Source organism: Schistocerca americana, chromosome 2 (assembly GCF_021461395.2).
Source record: "Schistocerca americana isolate TAMUIC-IGC-003095 chromosome 2, iqSchAmer2.1, whole genome shotgun sequence".
Taxonomy (NCBI): Eukaryota; Metazoa; Arthropoda; class Insecta; order Orthoptera; family Acrididae; genus Schistocerca; species Schistocerca americana.
The window spans coordinates 199792193-199808416 of NC_060120.1; the positions used below are offsets into that span (position 1 = coordinate 199792193).

At 40.7% G+C, this 16224-nt stretch overlaps 1 protein-coding gene across 2 annotated transcripts in view; it reads right to left on the bottom strand.

The window, feature by feature from the left end:
* LOC124596053 (integrin beta-PS-like) overlaps positions 1 to 16224 on the bottom strand; it is a 254844-nt gene that overhangs the window by 65515 nt on the left and 173105 nt on the right. For both annotated transcript variants that reach the window (XM_047135029.1, XM_047135028.1), the window contains exons 8-9: positions 12353 to 12520; positions 3650 to 3775 (exon numbers count right to left, since the gene is read on the bottom strand). In XM_047135029.1, coding sequence (XP_046990985.1) covers positions 3650 to 3775; positions 12353 to 12520 — 294 coding nt within the window. The remainder of the gene's footprint in view (positions 1 to 3649; positions 3776 to 12352; positions 12521 to 16224) is intronic.

Below are 16224 nucleotides of genomic sequence, written 5' to 3' on the forward strand. Positions count from 1 at the left end.
TAACAAGAAATATTAGTTAGGATGTTCATGTGATGGAAAGTGTACAGTTTACTACCCAAAGGAAGTTCCACGGAGTACTCTCCACTTCAGAACTGTTGCAGTGTCAAGCTGAGTGACTTATGTTATGCCCTAGAAAGCTAGTGCATACAGTTCCAGGGTCATGCAAGCTGAAACTATTCTGTGCCAAGAAACCCAGTTATGAGAGTCCCTGAGAAGTGATTATACACAGAAACAAATAGTTCCAAAGGACAGACTCACATTGGCACTTTTCAGTGGCAGACTCAGTAGTTGTCATCTATACAAGCTATAACCAGAGCTGGTTAAGCAACACACAACAATTATAACATTGAGGGCAAAGCCTGATAAATAGTAGCACCTGTTGTGACATCATGGGTTCTTATTTCTGGCTACCCAGTACCATTACCAGCACCACATACTTAAACACTTCCTGTTCCTTACTCTTCCTACCTGAGCTTCCTTTCAAAATTCTCCCTAAAGAAAAAATGAAAAAAAATATCTACCTGAGCATTACCTTAGACTTTACCCATCTCACTTCCATAGACTGAGTGCTAGTTGCCCACAGAATGGGTGGATTTTGATGGAGAAACTGTTTGAGCATGTATGACAGCATCAAAGACTAATTGTGTGGGGAACTTCCACATCCATTACACTCATGAGTTTGCTAATAATAGGCACTGTCCATTAGTGTCTCAGGTGTGAAATACATGACTCCCATCTCTACAAACCTCCCTGCATGCTTATACTAATAATGACAGCACCCATCAATAGGAACATTAGCTGTTAAAGTGTTGCAGATGCCAGAGACTAACAGAATGGTGCCTGAGATGAACTGTGAAAGTTCCAGGCACAGCAGCAGGAAGAAAGCAGAGGGTTGCATTCTTCCAAGAGGAAATGGGTGATACTGCTTGAGCCTAATGCCAGAAAACCCATTTTCCACAGGCATGCTGGCATGACAATATGCCATGGCATCCATGTAGATGCTGCTGCACACCTTTTGGTCAGTGACCAACATGTTACCAAAAACAGGGACGCTCTGACACAGGGTGTACATGCATTGCAGCAGCCACACCACAACAACCTCACATTGGTATGTACAAATACAAGCTCTCCATCCTGGTAAGTCATCAAAATGGTAAATTATTGAGTCAGTGTACACTGTAGTTTTGGCTTCCACTGTGAGGGCACTATTGGTCCACCATCACCTTTACAGCTGAACTAATGGGCTGAGGGTCTAATTGAGGCCCTCATTGCCAGTGAGACATGGGGCTCTGCCAGTGCCAGATGACGTCAGCAAGATGCTTGACTGGATGCCTATGTCTCTGTCATTCACCATGGGTGGGCATGTCCCAGCTGCAGTGCTTGCAGCAAAACAACTCCCAACCAATGTGTCCGCACCTGATATGACACTGCCAAGGTATGATGATTATGCAAGGATGCCTTCTACTAGGCCGTGCCAGGTATAGCAGCTACTGAGTGTACATGATAATGCTCGCCAACAACATCTATGGGTTTGATGACCACACCCAGTGCCCACCAAATGCAGGGACAAATAGTTGGAAAGTAGTAAAGGGAGGCTGCTGCCATCAAGCAGATTTTTACTCACTCTGACCCACATCCTCCATCAGAGAACACCACACCCATTGCAATGGAGTATCAAAGAAAATTTGTGGCTCAATTTAGGACTTCTTGCGAGTCAGGATTCAGCTTTTTATCTTGGGTGGAGAGCCATCACCAGAATTATAAGTTATTTCAAGTAGGGACCAGGGAAATGTTTTGGGAACTTAGTTGTTAATATTGTATATTAATGAGCTGGCAGACAATAGTGGCAGTAACCTTAACTTTTTTGAAGATGTTGCAGTTATTTGTAATAAAGTACTATCTGAATAAAGCTGCACAAATATCCAGCCAGAACCTGATACAATTTCAAAGTAATGCAGAGACTGTAAATTTGCTTTAAATATTAAGAAACATAAAATTGACATACATGGAAGATAGATTGCTACTCACCATAAAAATTACATTAGTACAGACAGACAAAATGAAAAGACACTTAAACATTTGCTTTTGGTCTAAGCCTTTTCAGAAAAGAAGACACACACACACACACACACACACACACACACACACACACACACACACACACACACATTCCACATGGGAAAAATATATTAAGAAACAAAGATGAAGTGACTTACCAAATGAGAAAGCGCTGGTAGATAGACACAATAAAAAACACACAAACACACACACAAATTTCAAGCTTTTGCAACCCATGGTTGCTTCATCAGGAAAGAGGGAAGGAGAGGGAAAGACGAAAGGATGTGGGTTTTAAGGGAGAGGGTAAGGAGTCATTCCAATCCCGGGAGTGGAAAGACTTACCTTAGGGGGAAAAAGGGACATGTATACAGTCGCACACACACACATATCCATCCACACATACACAGACACAAGCAGACATATGTAAAGGAAAAAATTTTGGGCAGAGATGTCTGAATTGGCAGATGCTTGACAAGAGACATCACTTCTTTGATGAAGCCCTCCTTAAAAAGTTTTGAGAACCAGTATTAAGGGAAATATCTGCAGAAATTCTTCATGACCCAAGGCACATATCACTCCCATAATGACCATTAAGGCAAGATTAGACTAATTACAGCAAGCATGGAGGCGTTATCCTCACACTCCCTATGTAACTGGAACAAGGAAGAAACCCTGACTTGTGGTAGCATGCTAAGTATCCTCTGCCATGCAATTCATAGTGATTTGTAGAATATGTAGACATTGATGCAGAAACATTATAGCTGTCATTGCTTTGGTATGGTATTGCTGGTAACTGTTGAATTTCATAATAACAGAAGGTTTTATGTTGCCATCTGTGAGGAAACAGTGAACATAGAGGACTGCAGCTCATTGAACTTAATTGTCCTATCCATGGATACAGATTATGAAGACGTTTTCTTTAATTTGAATCACATATGGGCTTTAAGGTGTTGGGTGCATGGTGGGGGGAGTTCCTCCAAGTAGTGCATGAACTTGTGGGCATATGAAGGTGCCATGGCTTTTCTGAGAATTTATTCACTGTCCTTTAAGAAGACGTTAATAATGTACAGAATAAACACTATCATTTGAGTTTCTGCTCTTTTTCTAGACTACCCCCCTTACCTCTCTCTCTCTCTCTCTCTCTCTCTCTCTCTCTCTCACACACACACACACACACACACACACACACTGGAAGCAAAGTTGCATTATTTCCACTTGGGTATCTGTTGTGTGTGTGTGTGTGTGTGTGTGTGTGTGTGTGTGTGTGTGTGTGTGTGTGTGAGAGAGAGAGAGAGAGAGAGAGAGAGAGAGAGAGAGAGAGAAAGAGAGAGAGAGAGAACTCAAAGAATAAAAAAATTTGGAGAGTTGTTATTTGTATCTATGTATGCCCATTTAATCATCTGCAGGTGAGTGGTTCATCCTGAAATTCTATTTTTATAAAAGAGTATATATTGAATTTTTAATCATCTGTACTATTTACGTCCCTCAAAAATAAAATGATTTCAGCTAAAAATATAATACAATAAGATGCAGTCAGTTTTACATATTTCATAAAATAAATTCCTCAGTCAATGAAATGCTAGATATTTACCTGTGTGTCTTCACAGTCACAGTCACATAGTAAGTCAATTTTAAGAATAAGACTCTCATTCACCCCTGTTGGCTTTATTTCAATGAACTGGGTCCAGTTTGCTTTGTTTTCAGGGCATTTCTTCACCTGAAATGATATTTTAATGAATAAATGACTATCAAATCCAGTTCAAAATCTGAAAGTAAAAAAGAAATCTAACACTATTTCATACAGGAAAGGAGCATACACTTACAATTTATTATAACAAAGACAACAGGAAACCTCACTTATATCTCAAATACCTATGGTATTAAATGACTGGGAAAAAGTTGTAACAGTAACAAATAACAAACAATTTAAACTGTAAATTTTAAAACTTTCCTGGCATATTGAATATTCAGATTAATTCCAGGTTTGCAACTGGTTGTCATTAACTATAATCACTGACATTTCAACTGTGCACCTACCAGTAATTTTCAAGTGATCCACTGAAGACCAGTGATGACATCTCTCTTGCCACAATTTATTACTGCAATAGCAACCAAGAAATTAAGAACATACAGTTGCATACCAACCAGACTGCAGGGCATTCTGAAAATTTATAGAGAAGAGGGACTACCTTTATGGCCAATAGAAAGTAACACAGGTGTTCCTACATAAGATGTAGCCAAATCTTTTGCTTCCTTGTTGAGACCACTGGTAGGGAAATACTCACATCACATAAGTAACTCACAAAGGGAAGTTGCCATTGGCCGCTCCCTGACACAGCTGAAATTTTGAAGGGTAAAAATATAGGATCACCTAGTTTGGTTTAGATGCCAACACTCAACAGCTTCTGAGAAATGACATTCAAAATTTTGACACCACTTCAACAATATCACATGTTGTGTCATATTTAGTGAGCTGTTAGCATACTCGTTAAGAGCATACTTTCAAATTTTTGTGCCATGTCTTCAAATACAATCTCACATTGCTTTTTTTCATTTTATTGTGTGGAAGTACATGACATCAATATTAACAGAGGAAACAAGCATTTCATACCTTATTAAGAATAGATTTTATCATTACAAATCTTATATAAATAGCAGTCATTGAAAACAAAAAACTATAAATTCTAAAATTTCTATTTCGTTTATACTTCTATTCTTCAGGAGAACCATTGCATTCCTCAGGCTGATATCTGTCATAAAAACATTCAACGCATGGTAATTCGGAGTGCCACCAAAAACATGCAAAGGCACATACAGCACACTCATATTTTCTAGTGTGATATCATTATGAAAAGCAACTTCATTGACATTTCTAAATACTTCATGAACTCGCAATAATTTCACGACAAACCACACATATAGAAGCATTTTCTAAAAGCTGGAGCCTGAAATTGATTATGGATCAAAGTTTGTATTTTAACTGTATCACTTCTACTTGTGATTTTCCTTTGCTGGCTGATGAGAATAGGGCACTTCTGTAATCGGTGAATGCAATTCTTCATCTGTTGATGAAAGTATGTGTCACAGGGTTGACAAAAAAGTGCACACTTCAGTGGAATTACTTTTAGTGAAAACTCTTTTATTCCAATTTCATTGACATACTGCCCATTGTATAAGAATAGATTGCTTTGCCCACTCCATGGGCCAATAATGTACAGAAATGGATCCATTTCTACATAAGGTCACAAAATTTTGTCCAAAAACTGATGCTAGATTTCTGTTATGAGTTCTCTAGATTTTGTGACTGTTGTGTACTCATCCTTTCCTCTTCCAGTAACTGGTAAACATCTTGACAGACTCAAGAACCAAATTTGAAGACAAACAAAAACTGTTGCTGACAGTTTTCCTGAAATTGTCAATCCATACTGGGCAGTGTGTAAGGGTGTCACATGATTCAAATGGCTAACAGCTATTTTCATGATTTTTCTCATCTTGAAACAATAGCATTCTCTTATTAGAGGTGTGATATTCGCATTCTTTTTCATCTGTGCTTATAACGAAATAAGGATTGAATTACGAAATTGTAAAGGAAGTTTGAGATTGAAACAGTCTTGCTTTTTCCAATTATTCACCAGACAGATGCTTCTACATTTACATCTTTCATACTCTGCAAGCTGCCATCAGGTGCATGGGAGAGGGTACCCCATGCCACTACTAAGTGTTTCCATTCCTCTTCCATGCACAGATAGAGCAAGGGAAAAACAAGTGTCAATATGCCTCTGTATGAGGCCTAATATCTTGTATCTTATCTACATGGTCCTTATGCAGAATGTATGCTGGCAGCAGTAGGATCGTTCTGCAGTCAGCTTTAAATGTCAGTTCTCTAAATTCTCTCACAAGTGTTCTTCGAAAAGAACATTGCCTCCCCCCAGGGATTCCCATTTAAGTTCCCAAAGCATCTCTGTAACATTTGCATGTTGTTCGAATCTACCAGTAACAAATCTAGCAGCACATCTCTGAATTTCTTCAGTGTCTTCCTTCAAACCAACCTGCTATAGATCCTATACACTCAAGCAGTGTATAAGGCCTAATATAGGTTGCCTAGCATCCTATATGCAATCTCCTTTACAGATGAACCACACTTACATAAAATTTTCCCAATAAACCAAAGTTGACCATTTAACTTCCCTACCATAATCCTCATGTGCTAGTTTGATTTCATATCACCTTGCAACATTATGCCCAGGAACTTAAACAACGTGGCTGCGTCAAGCAGAATGCTACTAGTGCTGTATCTGAACATTATGGGTTTGTTTTTTCTACCCATCTGCATTAACTTACATTTTCATACATTCATCTAACCAACTGGAAATTTTTTCTAAGTCATCTGTAGCATACTATAGTCACTCATATTCAACATCTTCCTGTACGCCACAGCTTCATCAGCAAACAACTGCAGATTGCTGCCCACCCTGTCTAGCAGATAATTTATGTATACAGAAAATAACAGAAGTCCTACTGCACTTCCCTCTGGCACTCCTGATAATACCCTTGTCTTTAATGAACACTCACCATCAATGAAGCATACTGGATGGGTTGGGTTGTTTGGGAGAGGAGACCAGACAGCGAGGTCATCGGTCTCATTGGATTAGCGAAGGACGGGGAAGAAAGTCGGCCATGCCCTTTCAAAGGAATCATCCCGGCATTTGCCTGAAGCAATTTAGGGAAATCACAGAAAACCTAAATCAGGATGGCTGGACATGGGACTGAACCGTCGTCCTCCCAAATGCGAGTCCAGTGTGCTAGCCACTGCGCCACCTCGCTCGGTGAAGCATACTGGATTCTATTACTTAAGATGTCTATATTCTGCATGCTCAAACCTTCATTAACAATCTGCAGTTGGGTACTGTGACAATTTTTTTTCGGAATTATAGCAATACGGAATTCACCTGTTGCCCTTCATCCACAGTTCACAGTATATTATGTGTGAAAAGGGCAAGATGAGTTTCAAACAAGCAATAGTTTCTGAAACAGTGTTGATTTTTGGACATGAGCTGTTTGGTCTCTACGAAGTTTATTATATTCAAACTCAGAATAAGTGCTAGAATTCCACAGTAAATAAATGTTAAGGATATTGATATGTAATTTTGTGGATCTGTTCTTTTACCCTTCTTATATACGGCAGTCAACTGTGCTTTTATCCAGTTGCTTGGAACTCTGCGCTGGGTGAGGGAATTGTGATAAATGCAACCTAATTAAGGGACCAAAGCCATAGAGAACTCTTTTGGAATTCCATCTGGACCTAGAGACTTATTTGTTTTGAACTCTTTCAGGTAGTTTTTTTCTACACCAGGGTCTATACAGGACTTTGTGTGATGGTCAAATAATGGTATGTTTGTATGATTCTCTTGTGTGAACTATTTTCTGAATGCAGAATTTAAAACTTCAAATTTCATTTTGCTATCTTTAACTGCCACACAAGACTAGTCTGCTTAGCTATTTTACATAGGACCAGAATTTCTTTTTATTCTTGGCCAGATATTTTGCCAAGGTATGATGGTGGTACTTGTTGCATGCTTCAAACATAGATCTTTTCACAGATACATGAATCTCTACTGTTCTTTGCCTGTCATCGTTTGTGTGTTCTCTTTTGAACTGAGAGAGCAATAGCCTTAGCTTCCACAGTATTTCCCGAATTTCATTGGTAAACCATGGTGGGTCCTTTCTGTCCTTAATCCTCTTAATACGCGAACACTTGTCCAGAGCACAATGTACAATCTGTTTAAATTTTGGGCATAATTCTTCTGCATCTATAATACATGGACTAAACCATTGCATTCATTGTGTAAGTTAGTTGCTAACAACTGCTTATCTGCCTTTCTAGCAGAAGCACCCTCCTACCCTACTTAACTAGTTTATTAACTTTTGTAACCATAGTCACTATGATATCATGATCACTAATACCTGTCTCTATATTGACAAGGTATGTCTGTAGCAACATCTAAGGTATTTCCATTGGGTGTGGACTGCCAAACTAGCTGCTGAGGCAGTTTTCAGAAAACACATCTTTAGTGCTGACATTTTTAGTGACACAACACTACCAGGTCCTGTTTTTCTCCTTGAAAGAATTGCACCAGATGTTTGAGGCTAAATTTACAACTTTATGACTGCAACAAGGCTGCTTCAGCCATTGCTCACTGTCACAGTGCCCATGAAATAGCCCAATGTCCCCTGTTTCTAGCCTCTGTAAAATGACTGAACAACTATCAGTTAATCATTTTGTATTTGTCTTGAGTCGATCCACCACTAATCCCTTGGCTCCTCTTTCAAAATAGCTGTTTTGTATGAGTAACCTTTCACCCTCATACACTGCCCATTATGGGATTAACACTTTTTAGAAAGCTGTTACTGGCATATTTTGTTGTCTCCAAAAAGTCAGTGACAGATTTGGTCCTCAGATCCAACAATATACAGGGTGGCACATTTATCTTGACCACCCTAAATAACTGTTTGTCCAGATGCAAATTACAAAATGTTTCAAGCAAATGTTCTTTAGCTCTCAGGGGGACATCAATCAGCATGACTGCCTTCATTGTAGCTATGTTTTTTACAAAAATATGAACAGCAGTATGACTTTTTTAAATGGCACCCTGTATTTTTTATTTGGTAATTCATTTCCTCTCCTAAAGACCTATTCAAAAATGTATCACAGTGTACCATTCACTGAAACACAACATTATTAATTACACAACACAATGTTGACTATGAGCTCAGAATCACAAACTCATCCACTTGCTGGAGTTGTCAGAAACAAATGAAAAGCAAGTAAAACATAACACAAAACTGACTTTGACTCTCCTGTACCATTGCCTGGGGTAGAACATTCAAAGGTGCTCAAAGTGGTGACCCTGGACACTGATATACTGGTGCACTCTTTTAATGAAAGAATTATTTACTGCTTCCAGTGTCGCCTGCTCAAGCAAGCATGATACGTTCCTGCATGTCCTCTGAAGTTGTTGGAATATCACAATAGACAACGTCTTTAAGGCATCCTCAAAGAAAAAAGTCCAGAGGATTTAAATCAGCAGACCTAGCAGGCCAAGTAACTGCTCCTCCTCAACCAATCCATCAGGCAGGATACCTTCGGTTCAGAACATGACATGCATGCAAGGCATTATGTGCTGGACATCCATCATGTCGATACCACATAAGCATTCTGGTTCCTAATGGCACTTCATCCAGAAGAGGAGGAAGAATTTGTCTGAGGAAGTTGGCTTATGCTATGCTGTTTAGACTACCATTGATGAAATGAGGGCCAATAATTGTAGTATCAAGCATACCACACCAGACGTTAATTCTCCATTGATGGTGATGTTCCACCTGTCTAAGCCATCTTGGGTTGTCGCTGGACCAATAATGCTTGTTCCCTGTATTTACTTGTCCTTTGTTTGTGAAGGAACATTCATCAGTAAATAGAACATTGGAGAAGAAGTTCACGTTGGTGATGATTTGCTGTCGTGCCCACTGACAGAACTGTACATGATTCTGGAAATCATTCCCATGCAATTCTTAATGTAGGTGCACATGGTAAGGATGGAACTGGTGACAAGTAAGAATATAATGTACACTGATTTTAGGAATGCCAATCTCATGTTCAAGCTGTCATGTGTTCACATGTGGATACATAGCAACAGAAGCGAGAACAGTAACTTCGACAGCTTCATATGTGTGAGTGCTATGATGATTGCGTTGTCGGGGGATGAAACTTCCATTTCCTGAAGCGTCACAACGAGATGAGATAACATCCATCAGGAAGGTGGGTTCTTGTCAGGATATTGATCTCTGTACAGTCCCACTGCTTGGATAGCACTTTGCCTACCTTCACCAACAACAATAAAAGAAATGTTAGCTTGATGCAGTTTGTCGGAAGGACAGCCTTTACTGTATCCCTACTCTACACAACAGTTTTTAAAAGGACTAAACTACTGTACTAAATGGACCCATAAATAAAAAACCAGTATTGCAATTACTGTTCTGCTAACTTATATTCCCCATAGGTGAGTAGCATTTCTACCTTCTCTTCGTTGGTGTACATTTTACTCACACAACTCTTCAACTGACGGTGGTTGACAGAATTACAGGTGTGATTTCAACTTATGTTTGCATTTGTCCTCTGTCAACGTCAGCACGTGGATATGTTCCATTACCCCAAGTTCCTGCACTAAGTGCTGGGAGCATCAATGTCAATGTTGTGTTACATAATTAATAACATTGTGTTTCAGTGAATGGTACTCTGTGATACATTTTTGAATAGGGCTTTAGGAGAGGAAATTAAATACCAAATAAAAAATACAGGGTGACATTTAAAAACATCATACCGCTGTTCATATCTTTGTAAAAAACAAAGCTACAATGAAGGCAATCAAGGTGACTGATGTCCCTCTGACAGCTAAAGAACATTTGCTTGAAACATTTTGTAATTTGCATCTGGACAGACAGTTATTTAGAGTGGTCAAGATAAATGGGACACCCTGTATAAACCAGTTAATGGACTGGCATCAGAATGAGTACACAACAGCCACAAAAACTAGAAATCTCTCAAATGATACCTACCATCAGCTTTTGGACAAAGTTTTGTACCCTTCTATAAAAGTGGAATGATTTCTGTAAATTATTTGCTCACTGGGGTGGGTGAAGTGATCCCTCCTTATATGATGGGCTGTATGTTGATGCAACTGGAATATCAAGGTGTTCATTAAAAGCAATTACCTCAAAATGTATGCCATTCCATCAACCCTCCAACATTTGTTTTTACCAAAAGGTTAAGAACTATAGTCGCCAACTACAGAAGTTTCCTTTTCTCATCACACAGCAAAGGGAAATCACAAGTAGAAGTATTACAAAATTAAAATATCTGCTTTGATCCATTATCAGCTGCAAGCTCCAGCTTTCAGAAAGTGTTATGATATGTGTCTTTTACTATGGAATTATTGCCAATTCATGAGATATTTAGCAATGTTAATGAGCTTCCTTGTCCTAATGATGTCACACTAAAAAATGGTGCTCCAAATTATTATGCTTTGTATGTTTTTATGACAGCTGTCACTCTGGGGAGTGCACTGGTTCTCCTAAGGAAACAAAGTAAAACGGAAATTGAAATTTTCGAATTTACATATTTTTCATTTTCAGTTACTGTTAATTATAAAAGATTTGTAATATAAGCTCTGTTTTTAATAAGGTTTGAAAGGCTTATTTCTTTTATCACTATTGATGATGCAAACTACCACACAATGGAAAAAAAAGACATGAAATTGGGTTTGAATACAGGGCACAAAATTTTAAAGGTATGCCCTTAGCTACCACATTACCAGCTTGCTTAGTTGAATGCTGTGCCTGGTGCTCTCCACTTACGCTGTTTGAGCCACTTACTTAGCACTGACATAGTACCACTTTTTACAAAGGCCCCTCTTACAGAGTCTTCGGTGCTAATTGGTAATAAGTTTCAGGTGGAGATCACTGCTTTGTTTCGGCATGCCCTTTCTTCAACCTGTTTTATGTTCAACTATGAACATTTTGAGTAGACTCATAGTGTTTCCAAGAGTAATCATCTGTCTCCCCTGGTGGACAACCTTTTCATGGAGGACTTTAAGGAGAGAGCACTGGAATCAGCAGTCCTTAAACCAACTCTGTTTTGGAGGTATATGGATGATACTTTCATAGTGTGGCTTCATGTAGAGGATAAATTGATGGATGAGTTATACCACTTCACTCCACAAGTGACAGCACTGCTTGTTGGACAGTGTGTTCAGCCTGCCACCACAATCTTCATACATGCAGAGAACACGCAAAGTGCACTAATAAACTGCAGGATGAGAGAAGTCTTTATCAGTCTTCGATGGCTCACCTGAGGATGAGTAGCAAGTGCCTAGATGAAATATTGTGGAGTGCAGTCAATGAAGACCCACTGTAAACCTGAAACTTCTTTGGAGATAGAATTTAATCTGTGTAAAATAAGTTTTTCCAGTTTACATTTACTAAATATGAACCACTGTATCAATATTTATCATTACATGTATGTTAGAGCCATCTTTAATAAATATTTTCTTCGGTAGTTTGTTTATACTTGTTTTCATATTAATGGCACCTGTTCTATAAGATGATTTAGAAGAAAAATATCATCATACTACATCGATTACTGTAAAAGTAGTTACTTAATTCCAGTCATTTGATAATTTTATTTTGTGTACTTTTCAAATGATTATTTTCACAACAAAATTTAATGTTAATTTCTTACAGTGATGTTGGCCAGAAATGTTACATTTGATCTACCCGGTTCATATTTCAGTCCTCCACATGTACTTCTTTCTGAAACATTCTTGTTCTTCTCCAGGCAATTTGTTAAGTATTTCACTGAAATATACTGAGTGGAATTGTCGATTATTTCCACAGTTTCAAGTAGTTTCTGAAAATAAGACATAACAAAGGAACTTAATTAAAAGGTAGTAATAACAACTAATTGGACACATTTTGTTTTCTTATCTGTGCAAGGAGTTTACTTGACAATGAAATTTACTTTTTCTTTAAATTATAAAACAAGACTTTATGGGAAACAGGAATAAAGATAACTGTATACGCAACAAACTGTTCCTATAAATGTCTGTACATACATATATTTCAGCACAAAGAAAGATACATGTGTACACTGTACAAGGTACAAAGGCTGACTAGAACATTAACATGGTGATTCATCAGAGCAGTTAGAGGTCAAAGATCATGCTTTACGTGGGCGATGTGACCTATCGATGCCACACAGCCCCCCCCCCCCCCCCCCCTCTCCCCCCACAGTACAGAGGACGGCCTGTGATGCCTGAGGGAAGGTTGTGTGGGCATCAGTGTTGCAGTGAGTAGTGTGAGGCGGCAGGCGCACAACTGCAAGCTCCAGCTCAGTCAGGGTGGCATGTGAAGGCGCAGTGACAGGCTGCAGGTCCACATCGTAATCAGACAGCCAGCGGGGGCGGATGATGCGTCAGTCGGCCCAGGAGTAGAGGTGCGGGGACGGGTGCGGTGTGCGAGCATGCCTGCCCCTAATGCAGATCGAGCCATCCGAGGAGATAAACGCATGAACTCTTGATGGATTGCACTCTTGGGGGAGGGATTAGCTATGCACTATCCTGACATCTAGTTCGTCACTGAGTGTCGAGTCTGCAGTGTCTGTAAGGAGCACGAGCACACGGTCATCGAAAGTGACAATCGACACGTCGTTGATGCGGTTAGGTGGTACATTGCAGCACAAGTTGAAATTTAGGGAGCAAGTCTCTCCAGTAGATGAAACATCATCAAAACCTGCATATGGGGTTGATGATGACATGCTTGGGAAACCCGTGAACTGCGGTAATGAATCATCAGAAGGAGAAGACCCTACCATAGGATGAGCTAACTCATTATTGGGCTCAGCAATGGAAAATTCGTCCGGATGATACAACTGGGATGGCAGAGGGGTGTCAGAGTCCATAAAAGCAGGCTTGAGCCTGTGCAGCAAAATGGTCTGCGGGCAATCTTTAACCATAATGTCAAACGTCGTCTCACCCCTCTGGATTACTTCAAAGGGGCCGAGGTGTGGGGGTTGCAGGGGTTGTCTAACGGAATTGTCCCTGAGCATAATGTGGGAGCATGTGTTGAGTGCAGTTGGCACATAAGTGTCTGGCAGGGAATGACTGACAGGGGGTGCAGCCGTGCATGTCTAAAGTGGGTGAGCATTCTACCAATAAAGTCTGGGGAGGTGGGGAAATCCTCAGGTGCTTGAAGCAGCATATGATCCCCAGGTAGAACCAGGTTCTCACAGAAAACGAATCTTGAGATGGTTCTCTGTAAGTCAGGTTTAAAGGTCGAACGGAGACTCAGTAACGCCCAAGGAAGCGCCTCAGACCAGAGGCAGTCATGGCACCTGAGTGCTGTTTTAAGGGTGTGATGCCATTGTTCAACTAAACAGTTGCTTTGAGGGTGGTAGGCTGTTGTATGTATTTTTTTAATACCATGAAGGTTACATAGAATCGTGAAAAGTGCAGACACAAACTGTTGACCCTGGTTGGTGGTGATGGTGGACGGGCAACTGAACCTAGTGATCCACGATGAGACGAATCCCTTGGCCCCAGTTTCCTCTGTGATGTTGTGTAAAGGAACAGCTTCCACCCAACAAGACATGTGGTTGATTGTGGAGAGGATATATCTGTGGCCCTCTGATGGTGGCAGAGGGTCGATAAGGTTGGTATGTACATGATGAAAATGTCCATGCGGAATGTCAAACTTGCGAAGGGGAGGAGAGGTGTGGCGTCCAATTTTGATGCATTGGCAGGAAACGCAACTGTGTGCCCAGGTTTGACAGTTCTGCTTAACATTTTTCCAAACAAAATGCTCGGTGACGAGGCATGTGGGGGTGTGGACGCCAGGGGAGGCAAGGTTATGCAAAGTATCAAAGGCTTGTCGGCGCAATGTGGGACGGGGCAACAGCCACAGAGTGCCGGCAGAAGAGTCGCACCGCACTTCATCCGGAATGACGGGAAACTTGGCTTTGGTAAACACAAGTAATGTCTGAGGACCTGTGAGGAGAGCTTGAGATTCCTCATCAGAGGCCTGGAGAGTGACGAGATCGGTTAAATCGATGATGTGTGAGACAGTATTGATACACGAAAAGAAGTCAGCATTGATGTTTTCCGTGCCTTTAATGTAGCATGCGTCCATAGTAAATTGAGAGAACAGATCAAAGTGGTGGAAACATCGGGGGTGGGGGGGGGGGGGGGGGGGAGGGCGCTTGGGAGGGTTGCAGGATGTGTACGCCATTGGTTTGTGGTCAGGAAGGATAAAGAAAGAACGGCCCTTGATGTCAGGGCAGAAGTGTTTGACGGCTTCATGGACCGCCAGAAGTTCTCTATCAAAATCAGAATATTTCTTCTGTGCTGTAGATAGCATTTTAGAGAAAAAATGAAGGAGTGAAACCATGTCACCTTTGTGTTGCTGTAATATACCCCGACCGCAATGTCGCTGGCATCCATAATGATGAACAACTCAGCAGATGGATCGGGGTGGGTGAGTATGACAGCGTGATCTAACACTGTGTTTAGAGCCCTGAAGGCCTCTACCATAGGTTCAGTCCAACAGACTGGCTTAAGGCTTGAAGTCTGTTTGCCAGACAGTGAGTCTGTCAGCGGGACCTGCATGGTGGTGGCAGAAGGTAGATGTCGGCAGTAGTAATTCATAGTACCCAGGAAAACATCTCAGTTCTTTGTACATAGCCAGGGGTGGCAATGATGAGATGGCCTGCATGCGGGATTTGGGAGGCTGTATTCTGTCTTCGGAGACAGTGTAACCTGAAAATGTCACAGAAGACTGGTGCAATTGGAATTTATCTTTGTTGACCTCTACACCATTGGAGTTCAAGGTCTGGAGGACCTGGGATAAATGATCTTCATGGTCCTCAGTCGACTTGCTGAAAATGAGGATGTCATACAGGTATGCAAAGCAGAACCCGCACTGTTGTAAGACTGAGTCAATGAAACGTTGCCACATTTGTGCCGTATTCTGTAAGCCGAATGGCATGAAGTTGTATTGGAACAAACTGAGTGGCATGATGATAGCAGTCTTTGGAATGTCTTCCAGTGCTATGGGAATCTGGTGCTAGGCATGTTTACAATCAATCACACTGAAGACTGTGGCACCTGATAACATATGGGTGTAATCATTTATGTTCAGCACTGGGAAATTGTCCATGACTGTACAAGCATTTAAGCATCTGTAATCACCACACTTTCAGAAAAAACTGTCATGTTTGGTGATGAGGTAAATCGGTAAAGACCAATTGCTGTCTGATGGCTGTAGAATGCCTGCCTCCAGAAGTTCGTTAATTTGCTGCTGGGCTGCAAGCAACTTAATGGGGTTGAGGTGTCTAACCTTGTGCCTAATAGGAGGGCTGGCAGTGGTAATTACTTTGTGTGTCATTCCATCAGTGATGGAAGAGACTGACAACTGCACATGAGGCTGAGTAACATCTGACATGAAGTTTTGGGACAAGTCGGGCACGATGAGGTGTAGCCATTAGAGCGAGTGGGAAAGAGTGGGAAAAGGCAGCACGAAAGTCTCATGCCTATTATGTGAGCGCGGCATGGGCTTGTT